This window comes from Lepidochelys kempii, chromosome 17 (assembly GCF_965140285.1).
Source record: "Lepidochelys kempii isolate rLepKem1 chromosome 17, rLepKem1.hap1, whole genome shotgun sequence".
Lineage (NCBI taxonomy): Eukaryota > Metazoa > Chordata > Testudines > Cheloniidae > Lepidochelys > Lepidochelys kempii.
The window spans coordinates 2,453,892-2,466,206 of record NC_136396.1 but is presented as its reverse complement, the minus strand read 5'-3'; the positions used below and the strand labels follow the sequence as shown (position 1 = coordinate 2,466,206).

The 12,315-nt window shown below is 58.8% G+C and overlaps 1 protein-coding gene across 3 annotated transcripts in view; it reads left to right on the top strand.

Moving 5' to 3' along the window:
• SSH2 (slingshot protein phosphatase 2) overlaps nt 1–5,984 on the top strand; it is a 134,362-nt gene extending 128,378 nt beyond the window's left edge. For all 3 annotated transcript variants that reach the window (XM_073315846.2, XM_073315845.2, XM_073315847.2), the window contains one exon: nt 70–5,984. In XM_073315846.2, coding sequence (XP_073171947.1) covers nt 70–2,097 — 2,028 coding nt within the window. In that variant the 3' untranslated portion in view covers nt 2,098–5,984. The remainder of the gene's footprint in view (nt 1–69) is intronic.
• Nucleotides 5,985–12,315: the final 6,331 nt, after the last annotated feature.

Genomic DNA, 12,315 nt, shown 5'->3' with positions numbered 1-12,315 from the left:
CTGTTTGACTGCAGGTGTGTTGTTGGCAAGGCTGCCTGCATTTTGTAATAAGTCTCTCTGTGTTTCCAGGACATCTCCGAACTGACCATCATGGGCCCTCTCACAAGATCCCACTCGGAAAATGCAATCTCTGTGAAAGAAATCATAACTGAAATTGAATCCATCAACCAGAGCGTAGGACCGTGCCAGCAGAAGATGGAGGGCTCAGCCAACCATGCCCAAGCACCAAAGAGGAATACAGCCCATGAGTTGCCTGTAGAGGTGCTCTGGGCATCTGAAAATAACCCTGGCAAGGCTGAACAGAGCAAAGGAGCTTGCATGGCACAGCAGGAAACAGCAAAAGACCTTCCAAAACCAGACCAGGAAGATGCTCCAACCTTCCAGCCACCTACCTGTGTGTCGGATGTGGAAGAAAGCGATCCCGCAGAAGACCAGCAGGAGCCTCGAGTGCAGGGTCTGAACCCTGGGTCGAAGTGGTGTCCGGGGTCTGTTAAACGTGCCACCTTGGAATTCGAGGAGCGCTTGAGACAGGAGCAAGAGCACCAGCACGTTCCCCCCACGTGCTTGCTACCTACTCGGAAGAATTCCAAGAATGATTCTGCAGCTGCCGAGCTTGCACCAAAGGGAAAAACCGAGGAACTGTCCTGGGAGCTGGATCCTGCCCGTAGAGAGAACGAGAGTGACAAGAGCCCAACAGCCGAGGGTGCACTGCCTCATGGCCCTGAACCGCCGGCTGACACGCACCTGTCGCCACCACTCACTCCTCGCCCTGTGCAGCCTGCTCAGGAGTCTCTGCTGGCAGAGCCTGGTGCCAAGCAGGATGTGCGCAGGACAGTGGTGTCATTGGATGGCTCCGGGGAGCCAGCCCTTCCTGGTCACCTCCCCAGGAGACTAGAAATTATCGAGTACTCCCACGTGGGCACGCCACCTGATCTCCATGAGCGTGACAGCAGCTGTGAGCAGGGCGTGCTGGAGAACGCAGCGGTGTTACTTCCAGTAGATGAAAACCTGAACCCTTCGGTGTGCACTGAGATGGCACCTATACATCCAGATGCTCTGCCTTTGCTTAACCCTTCAGTACTAGAGCACAAGGAGCTCGGGCGGGCCACCTTCACCTTGGGCAGTCCCGAGGAAGAGTACGGAGCAGCACTGATTAACCTGGATACCTCTTCGTTCGTTGGCCAGGTGGCACACTCGCCTTTAGCAGGCCTCGATTACCTTTCTCACCAACGCGTAGTTCATCTGGAGGGCGTTATGGAGCACAGCACGAGCACGGACGATGAGCCAGCGGCACCGAGCAGCCTCTCAAGGAACGGGCATGTCCTGTGCGGGGCGAGTGATGGTGCCTTCATGGAGCTGAGCAACGAGGACTTAGATTTCCTCAGTAACCACACTGACGCCATGGGCATCTCTTTCCCCCCCTGCGGCCTCCCCCACAGCTCCAGCAGCCCCAGCATCAAAGACATGAGTGAGACTCCCGGCTCAGTGAAGCAGCGTGCGAAGGAACTTGAGGCCCAGGTACGGCAAGCAGGGCTTACCACGCCGTCCCAGATGAAACGCTCGGCATCTTTAGCCAAGCTGGGCTGCCTGGAACTCTCTCAAGATGACTTATCCGAAAGGGAGTCAGCCTCTTCCCATGCCGGCCTGACCCGGTCTGACTTGCTGCCCGCCTCCCCCAGGACTGGCCAAGGCAAGCGTGGGGCATTGCCAGAGCATGGCTTGGAAGGCCTACCGGAAAAGCCTTGTGCCTCCTCTCCCCGTATTCGCCAGGATCCAAAGCCCACCGAGCATTTTGTAGAGCAGCTTAAAACAACTGAGTGCATTGCCCAGAGCCAGCCAGTGGAGAGGCCGCCAGTGCAGTATGCCAAAGAGTTCGGCTCAGCTCCGCAGAGTTTGTGTCCCAGCACAGATCCTAGATTGACTAGCTCTGAAGAGGGTCTTTCGCTGCTACAGACGAAGGTACTAGACTCTTGGCTCCCGGCTCAAAGACTGGCTGTAGCACCTAGACATCAACACGGTAGAACTCACCCTCTGAGGAGACTAAAAAAGGCGAACGACAAAAAGCGGACAAGCAATTCGTTCTATAATACCATGTGATCCTAAGCCCTCAGCTGGGACTTCTTTTTAAACAAAACCTCTGATGTTCATACAAGGGGCAGGTGTAATATGTAAGGAACATGCACTTTATTCGTTAATTTTATATATTTTGTCATTTTACTGTTCCTGGCGCATGTAGATTTGGGTTGTATTTTTGTGTGGGACGCTGACTGCAAGACCATTTGTTATTTTTTTTAATTATTTTTAACTCAAATAACCTCAAATATTCTTTGTTTTCAAAGAACACCTTTCGTAAGTGACAATTGCTGTTGGCAGTTGGCTCATCTCTCTGTGGTGAAATCTTGAGGGTTAGATTAGATTGGAACCAAGTCACAAATAACTTGAACGAACACACACACACACACACACACACAAATTGGTGCTAGCTGTGGCAGCTGGTGTAAATATGAAGGTTGTGCCAAGCTCTGTTTGTGGCTTTTTTTGATCCACTTCAAGCTAACTAGAACTCCCCAACAGTGACAAATTGCTTCTGAAGCTGCCTCAGCGCAAACCCGTCTGGTTGGCTTGTTCCTGCAGCCCAAAGGCAGCTGATGGCTGGGCTGCACTTTTCAGTCTCTCGCTATGGCTCCAACTTTGGAACACAAACTTGCCCCAAATTGCATGGTTTGTTTCCAGGGAGTGGCTCCAATGTGATTAAAAACAAACAAACAAACAAAAAAACCCCAAAATGTACAAGGTGTCTTGATCGTGACCAGTGTGGTTAGAGACTTCAAACAGCAATCCCTCCCAGAGCCAGCCTCTTCTTTGCTCCGACCCTGGGGCCGCCAAATTCATTTGAATTTCATAATCTAAAAGAACCCGTTTTAACAGCAGCAATGTGGGGGAGCGGGGGAACTGACGTGTGTTCTTTTAAAACAAACAATTCTGTAGGGTTTTAACCCTTTCGTTACTTGAATACTGCTGTGGGCCTTCTGCATTAATGGCCATATCATCTGTTCACCATTCTCTCCCCCACCCAGGGCTGTTCTTTTCCTAGTGCTCCCTGAGGTATTCTCCCCACACTCACGTACACACTCAGCTGGCTCTCAAACGGGAAGGCTGATTTAATTGTTACATGAAGTTTCCTCTCTTTCTGCTCTCACCTTAACACTTAACCTGGAGCAATGATTTGTCTGAAAGTTCCCTTTTTCCCCCTAAATTGTGTACATACAGTATTTATCTAGATAACTTTTGTTATTTCTTACATTGTTTTCTTGAAAGGACATTCTGTAAACTGGAAAACAAAACCACCGGAATCCATCTGAGTGGTGTTCATTGGCCTCTGCACAAATGCTTGAGTGGGTTTCCCTTTGTAAGCGGTCTTCCCTCTCAGCAAGTGAGAGCCCGTTGCCCGCTTCTGCCAAATGATGTGTCCGTCTTGCAAGAGCCCCTGTTGCAGGAGAACATTACCTACCCTCTTCCACTGCAGAATGGCAGGATTGTATTTCAGAGCCAATTCTGAGGTTCAGCCGGTTTTGCTAGAGTGTGAGCACAGGGCAGGGCTGAGCTGACCCTTGGCGGCTGGTTTCCAGTGGGGCATAGCAGCGCATTTCACAAATGTTCCCTCTAGCAAATTACAACTAGTTTGCTCTTCGTAGAAGAGCGACAGGACTGACTCGCTGTCCTGCAGTCCTGGCGGTGCCTCCAGGGGGCTGTTGGTGGGGTATGGCATTCTGTTAACCTCGCTGGCTACGCATCCTGCCAGAACCGAAGTAACTAGCAAAACCACTGGGTGTTCTTAGCAGCCGCTCGTCGCAGGGGGGGCTGAGCCCTGCCCAGGCACCGTTATGGGATCGAAGGTGCTGTGCGCACACTAGTTTTGAGGGTGATGTGAAATGTGCAGTGACCATGACTCATGGAGAGCTGCAGCCGCCGAGAGCAGAGCTCAGTTGGGTCCTGCCAGGACTTGCGCCTGGCAGCAGGGCCAGTCCTGCAGCACCAGGGTCTGCGCAGAGTTCTTTGCATCGTAGCAGCAGCGATTGTCCTGTTGAAGCAGGTGGCCGAGAGGAGCCCAGAACTTCCAAGGGGCTGTGGCTGAAACGCCGGCCCATGCAGGCCATGTGCCGTGGAGCACTGGGAAGGGTCTGTGGCTGCTCTGTGAGGACGACCGTGGGAAATGCCCTGTTTGCACTCTACACAGCCCAGGGCCGGATGGCAAACGTACAGAGCTGCATTTGCCAGCGCAAGCACACAGCCTGCCAACAAACCAGCAGTTGGCTTGCAGGAAGCGTCCCCGCGGGAGGAGGGAATGGGGCATTTGAAGAGAATCTTGCCGCAGGGCTCGGCTTCTTCACAGAGCTGGCACCTGCCCCTTCCCCGTGGTCTGTTGGGGTGCTGGGCACCCATGGCTCAAGCGCGGGCCCGGCTATTCTGGCTGGGCCACGTGAGCCGGCAGCCTGTTCACAGCACCGGGATGCTAGGCCAGAATCCACCCACCCATCACTCTAGCCCAGCGCAGCCTGACTGAGTAGTGGCTTCTCCGCCCACTGGTGGCCTCTGGCTGGAGGATGGGAGCTGGGAGCCTGTCTTGGTTACAGCTTGGCCTGGCCAAGATACCCCAGGTGATCTGTCTGGGAACTAACAAAGGTCGGGGCAGAGCAGGTGCCTTCCTGGCTGAGGGGACGCAGCATTTCCAGTCCCCCATCGCTGAGCAGCGTAACTGATGAGCGGGGTTGTGATCAAAATGTTTAATAAACAATGATGGGCATTTCTCTACAAAGCAGCCGTTCCGCTGATCTCTTGCAAAGCTCTTGGAGGATAAGTTGTTTACAGTGTGCCCCTGATTTCTGGACAATATCTCAGCCATTCCGTCTGCCCCTGAGCTCCAGCCAGGCGAGCCTTGCATGGAGGGTGCCCTGGTGTTCAGTCCTCCTGGATCGTGTGTGCACGTGTGTGAAAAGTGAACGGGTCTATTGCACTCATTGATGCATAGCTTTCTTTGAGCCACTCAAGAAAACGTGTAAAAAAGAAAAAAAAATCCCCTTCTGCTCAGTCGTGTTGGCATATTCCAGGCATTCATCCGAGTGCTGAGGTTGGCCCTGGTTCTGGTTCTCAGCAGGGTGGGATTTAGCTCTGTGTTCCTGGGACACCTCAGGCTTCCTTCCAGACTACAGCCGAGATCAGGATGTGGGTTTTAAGCTGGTACACGCTTGTCTAGAGCCTGAGCCCCGCCCGTCAGGCTGTGCCAGGGAATCTGACCCCCCCCATGCACGTGCCCAGGGGGCAGGAACAACGCCTCAGCGTACAGTTTCAGGTTCCTTACATTGCGCAGCCTCTCTGGGAGGGGGGTGCGTGACGCTACCCCTTATAGTGAGTGACATGCTCCCAAGATGTGGGGTGACCCAGCTCAAAGAATGCCACATCCCTTTCCTGAAGGAGAACCTGCAGGAGCCTGGCTGGTGCAGGAGACAGGAAGGGTGCCGAGGCTTTACCTCTCTTGCAGCTGGGAGGCTGGTGCTGGGGTGGAGGCTAGAGCAGCCAAGTTTGCCTTCGGATGGCAGCAAGGGGCTCAGCCCATGCACAGCCAGATCCTTGGTTGGCACTGATGCAGGTGCCGGTGCCTTTTGGTTGTTTTTTTTCCTACAAATGTGACTTATGTGCATGGGTTTGTAGGAACCATTCTTGCTCCAGAATTCACAGCCAGGCTGACTCCCCTGCAGGGGCCCCAGGAAGGTGCTCGGAGACAGCTGGAAACAGAGTTCTGGACTTTGGGGTGTGGGGGACAGCGCTTCGTCTTGTACCCTCCCCTGATCTTCCACCGCCACTGGGATGTTCCCCTGGTCCCAGACTTGTACCCACGTGCTTGGCTGTTTGGAAATGTGAACTCTTGCACGGACGTGCAGATTCAATGTTCTTGTTACTGAATAAATTTTTATTTTCAGGATGAAGCATGTGTGGGTGCCTCAGTTTCCGGGGGGGGGCTGGTACCGTGGGGATTCATGGGACTTAAACATGAGCCATCTTGCTCACAGGGTGGGCAGGGGTGGTGAGCATGAGCAGGGTGCTGTTAGCCAGGCACTGGCAGGCTGGCCTCTGTTACGTGACGGCCCGTGTTAATCTCACCTCCCAGCTAACACAGGCTGTGGAATTTCATCCGGTTTCTCCTGTGTTGAGCTCATGTGACCTGCACTGGCTAAAGCAGATCTCTCAGGAGAGGGCATCCTGTCTTGATGTGGAGACAGCAAGAGACGGGGCTCCGCCACTTCCCTTGGCAGCTTGCTCCATGGGTTCCTTGCCCTCTGCTGTGGGGAAGTGCAAAAGATCACGTGGCCCCATGAGAGCATGGTCGAGCTGCGGGTGGGGGGTCTGTAGCACCTTGACCGGCTGTGACTGGCAGGAGTCCTGGGAGCAGGGGCAGGCCAGTGTGAAGTGCTTTTGAAACATGCCCTTACCCCCATCTCCCCTCACCACCACCTGGGAAATCCTTGGGTGTAACCCATGCACCAAGGAGGAGAATCCTGGCCCTCTGCCGTCAGTCCTGACTGCCCTTACCTAGGCCTAGGGGGGAGGTGCCCTAGAGAAGTCAGCACAGGAACTGTTCCAGCCAAACTCCTGTCCCTCACTGCATTGCTTTGCAGCTGACACCCCTAGCAGGGCTCAGAGCTAAGCAGGGGTAGGCCTGGTCCCTGCTGAGATGGGAGGCGCCCAAGAAGCAGTTGGCAGGGATGGTGATTTCAGTCCGTGGCACGCTCCTCTCAATCCAACACCGAACTAACATCCCCCAAGCTGCGCTGGAGAGCTTGTCACGGAAATGGCCAGGTTGCCCTGGCTATCACGACATGCACATTTCTCCTGCAGCCGGGTGAGTTCCTTTCCTTCCCGGGGAGCTCTGGGCAGCGCTGCTAGCCTGGCAGCCAGCTGCACGTCAGGGAGGGGTGAGATCTGCACAGGGCTGAGCTGCGTGCTTGGGGACCTGGCAGAGGAAATGCACAAGGCAGCTATCTTGCATGCTTTGGGTTTAATTAAGAAAGGATCACTGCCTCCTCCTGCCCTGATTTCCTGATCCATCCTGCAGGGATGAGGCATCGATCCAGCCGCGTTAGGATTCCCTTGTTAGCTGGGGTACGGCTGGCACTCGGAGCCGCCCACGGAGGGGTCTGGCTTCTGCAGCTTGTCCAAAGGCAGCGACTGGGCTAGTGGATCAAAGGGGAAGAGGAGGGAACTGAAGGGAACAGTGGTTAAACCAAACTATTAAACGCAAAGGCTTAAGAAGCACTGAGGTGTTGCAGGGCCCGTGTTAGGGGCCTGGTGGGGTCTGGACTTGCATACCAAGGAGAAGGACTGGGATTCTAGCTGTAAGAGCAAAATGCATCCCCAGCAAATCACACGTGGGCGACCTTCCCCTTCTTCCTCCTTCCCTTTGTCGCTGGGCACTGGCCTCTGTCCTCATGTTTGTCCTCCAGGTGCCCTACAGGCTGATTGCACTATGGCGGCCCTGTTGGGCTGAGGACACACACCAGCCTCCCACACAAAACATTCCAGAAAAGGAGTTGGTGGGGATTCGCTTAACCCAAAGCGCCTGGCCTGGCCTCTAAGCCTGTGACCCCCCTCCCCCCCCAAGCGTGTCCGGGGGGCTGCCCCGGCTCTATTCCCTGCTGTACGTGGCCTAGAACACCGCCGTGGACCAGCCTCCCCTGGGGCTGTGTGAGGACGGTGGGCTCGATACCAGCTGGCCTAGGCGAGAGGATGCTGCTGGGAAAGAACTGCTCCCATGTGGAGCAAGAGCTGTGCAAGGGCAGGAAGCAGCTTCTCCTCCCACCCCCGAGCATTGGGTGTCAGCCTGTTTCTGGTTTTGGACAAGTCCCTCCGGCAGGGCAGGGGGCAAAGGCAGGTCCCTGTTACCCACCCCAAGGAGCCTCCGCCACACAGTGCTATTGCAGCCCGTGCTGCCATGGAAACAAAGGAAACGCCAGGAAAGCCGGCCTGCTTGGGCCGGGAGCTCTCCAGCCGGGATGGCGCAGGCTGCAGGCAGAGAGACCAAGGGTGAGCGGGTTGGGGAGGGAGATCAGTCAGAATTCCTGCCTTACTCTTGGGGCAAGGCTCATGCAATGCCCCAGGCCCGTACCTCTGGCCTGGGCTCTGCCACCCCAGGAAGGCTGGGGCACTGTGGCAAGCAGCATTGCTGCAAGAGGGGTGAGCTGCCAGCTTAGAGGGATGGTGCATTGGTACCTCCTTAGCCCCCAGGTACTGCTGCTGTTTGGGCCCTTGCTGTCAGCTTTACCCTGGGCAGCTGGGAGGATTCCACTGCCTTGTGTTTGGCACCTGTGTCCCCCGCAGCCAGGTGGCTGCAGAGCAAGGATCTCCCTCCCTCCCCTCCCCCCCAACAGCCCATTCCCATCTGGCCCAGGGCAGCAGCCCCAAGGTGCCTGATGGCTCGTTGGTGCCCTCTGTGAAATCTCTTGGCGTAGGTCTGCCCAGGAGGCGTGGAATGGCTCCTGCCCAAGTGGCTGTTCCTCGGTCCTTCTCTCCCGTCCCCTCCCTGCCCTAGGCTGCTGGGTAACTCCCTGGCGGGCTGCTCCCAGGTCACTGCCTTTGGCACCAGGCAGGCACAGTGGGCCAAGCAGCTGTGCAGTCGCCCAGGCCTTGGATGGGCTCTGCCTGTGGGGGGAGACGGGGGCACCCCAGCCCCATGGAGAAAACCTTCCAATGTTAGCAAGGAAAAACTCAGGACGGTGGCGGGGCCAATAATATAAAGTAACGTCCACCAGAACAAATCCACTACACTAGAAAGCAGCATCCAATCCTCACTCTGGGCCCCAAACTAAATCACCAGCATGGCAAAAAGGTTTCCAACAACCCCTCGACACCCCAATGGGCATCAGCCCCTCCTCTCACTGGCTGCCCTCCAGCATCAGCCTTCACCCTCCCCTTGGCCGCTGCCGTGCTTCCTTCCAATGGGTCCACAGGTGAGGGCCGGGTCCTCAGCTGCAGGGCCAGACCCCTTCCCCAGCCACCCAAACTGTTGGCCCCTGGCCAGCCTGCCACTCTGGGCCCCTCACAGCCAGGCTCCCTGCCCACAACCCTGCATGGTCCAGCTTCCTCAGCAAATCCCTTTACCCAGCATAGTCTCTTCTGCCTGCTGCCCCCTTGGGGCAGATCCTGAGCCCCTGCCCTAGGGCCAGCTCCCCTCTCACTGGCTCACCCGGTGCTAATGCCAGGGCCAGAGTTGCTGCAGCGGCTGGCAAACAGGTGGCGCAGAGGAGAGCAGTGGGATGGAAGGGGGTGGCTGGGCTGAGCTGGCTCCAAACTCACTCCCTTGTGCCCGTGGCAGAGGGGCTGTGGTCAGGGCTTTCCCATGGCCCTGTCCTCTCACCTGCTCCCTGAATGCCAGGCTGGCATAAGGGGAATGTTCCTACCTCCCCCATGCTGTGCTGACACTGGGACATGAGGCCTGGCCCTCCTGCAGCCCTGGCGGCTGTGCGGCCTGCCTGGGCCAGCAAGAGCCAGAGGAGGCTGAAGCCCACGCACTGGGCGCCACCAGGCTTTTCTCAGAGCACAGGTGTCCGCACGGACAATCTGGGAGCCAGGTGGGAGACAGGAGAAGGGCGGTTCCTGTGCAGCCAGGGCCCTCATGTCCCTGCTGGCCTGGGGGGCACCTCTGCAGTAGCCACCTGCTGCAGGGTCAGCAGAGAGAGCAAAGGGCAGGCCTGGGCCCTGCCTCCATGCCATAGTCCCCTTGCCCCCTACTGAGCAGAGGGCCAGGGTCTCTGCCCTTATCCCTCGGGGGCTGGCGCAGCTCCTGAGGTGACCCTGCCCTCCACCAGCAGTGCCGGCCCGGGCCAGGTGCTGGGAGTGGGAGAGTTTAGGGGCATGCCCGTCCTGTCTCGCTCCCACTCACCCAGTCCCCAAAGGTCTGGGTCTGTGCAGCTCGGCCAATGCTCATGCAGCTGTGTTCGGTGCCCTTGTAGGGCTCTTGCCACTCTCGGAGCCAGGGCATTGCTTCCCTCGTTGGCTGGCCTGAGCCCCACAATCCCCTTAATCCCCCGGGGCGGCTGCCGGGCTGAGGGTTTGCTGGCGTGCCGGGAACGCTGCTGCCTGCGGCTTTGCTCCTGGCCTGCAGCCAAGCAGACAGCGCCCCAGTAGCATCGGGCTCTCCCAGAATGCCTTGCGCTGGTGCCATTTGGCACCAGGACCCTGGCCAAGGGCTCTGGCTGTGCTGTGCCCAGCAGGGGACCTGGGCCTGTTCCTTCCCCCTGGCCCCTCTGACCTGGAGTAGTGCTTCCCGGCAGGTTTTGAGCCCTGGCTTATCCCCCACCAGTGCCCAGCCCCGTGCAGGGCAGCACTGCCAGGGAGAGGCCCTGGGAGCAGGACACCTGGGTTCTCTCCTGGCTCTGCTCTGAGCCTCCACTTGCTCCCCACACCTTGGCCTTGTCTGTCAGGGCCTGAGAGTCGCCAGCCTCGGGGGCTCTAGGAGCTGCCCTGCTGGGGTGTCACAGGCCATGCTTGGGCTGTGGGCTGGCTGGGAGGGTTTGCACTTTCTCCAGTGCCTCGTGGGGGGCTTGGCTGCTGGGGTGGGACCCATGGGTGAGTTGGCCCATCACAGGTGTTGACAGCCAGCCAGAGCTGGGCTGTGTTCTCCACCCCTCCCTGTGAGGAGCTGCTGCAACCAGCAACCGTCCTTCTTTGTAGCTGCTGCGGTGACCCCAACGCTGCTCGGGGAAGGGGTGTGTGGCTGCTCCCCATATCCCCGCCCTCTGCTCCCACAGCAATCCCCTCTTCCCCCCACTGGGGCTTGGGACGCATCCCTGCAGGGTCAAGATCCTGCTTGGCTGGTGGTGCAGGCCCCCGATGCTGCCCCTTCCCCTCTGGGTGCTCAGCTTGCTGGAGCCAGCAGGGGATGCAACTCGGGTCATGTGCCCACACGAGTGGCATCCCTGGTGGTTGGAGCAGAGATGGGGAGGTGGGGCTCTGGGGCTCTATTCCTGCCAGCCCCTGGCTCCCCCGTGACCCTGTCACACTCCCCTGCTCCCTGTGCCTCCATTTCCCTTGGCGTGATGGAGGGGGGAGGGGAAAGTCGTTACGGTCTGGTGTGTTGGCCCCTCGTGGCTGTCTGCTCTGGGGCCGAGCTGAGAGCTTGCTGCCACCCGTCTGCCCATCCAGCCTCCCGCCCCATGAGCTCCAGCTGTCAGTGGGGGTCCCGCCAGTCAACGCCGGGGCTGTAGCCCACAAGCCACAGCCCATCTGCTGGCTCTTATAACGATTTCACTGCCCCCTCCCCCCATGGCTGGCCCCACTCAGACAAGCGGGGGTGGGGGGGACCAGCAATTTGTTCTTAGGTTTGTCCAGTGGATTGTTTGGGTGACACCCAAACCCTCTGAGCGGACCCAGCCAGGCAGGGGCCTTCCGGTTCCAAAGGACCACCCCCTTCCGTCCTCCTGAGCCCCCCCCCCCCCGACAGGAGCGTGTCCCCCTACACCCCATAGCTGCTGGGCACTGCCCGCCAGAAGGGGGGCGTCCCACTGTGCCTCTGCTTAGGGCTGCAGGGAGGGATCACTGGGGGTCAACCCTTTCCCTGGGGCTTGGGGAGAGTTTGGGGGACAGCGCTTTCCCTGGGGCTGGAGGGCAGAGTTGGGGGGCAGCCCTTTCCCTGGGGCTCGGTGGGGGAGCTGGGGAGCATCCCTTTCCTGGGGGCTTGGGTGAGAGCCCTTTCCCTAGGGCTGGGGGGGTTCGGGAGGGCATCCCTTTCCCTGGGGCTCGGTGGGGGAGCTGGAGGGGGGAGCCCTTTCCCTGGGGCTCGGTGGGGGAGCCCTTTCCCTGGGGCTGGGAGGGCTGGAGGGGGGAGCCCTTTCCCTGGGGCTGGGGGGGCTCGGGGGGGGAGCTGGAGGGGGGAGCCCTTTCCCTGGGGCTCGGTGGGGGAGCCCTTTCCCTGGGGCTGGGGAGGCTCGGGGGGGGAGCTGGAGGGGGGAGCCCTTTCCCTGGGGCTGGGGGGGCTCGGGGGGGAGCTGGAGGGGGGAGCCCTTTCCCTGGGGCTCGGTGGGGGAGCCCTTTCCCTGGGGCTGGGGGGGCTCGGGGGGGAGCTGGAGGGGGGAGCCCTTTCCCTGGGGCTGGGGGGGCTCGGGGGGGGAGCTGGAGGGGGGAGCCCTTTCCCTGGGGCTCGGTGGGGGAGCCCTTTCCCTGGGGCTGGGGGGGCTCGGGGGGGGAGCTGGAGGGGGGAGCCCTTTCCCTGGGGCTCGGTGGGGGAGCCCTTTCCCTGGGGCTGGGGGGGCTCGGGGGGGGAGC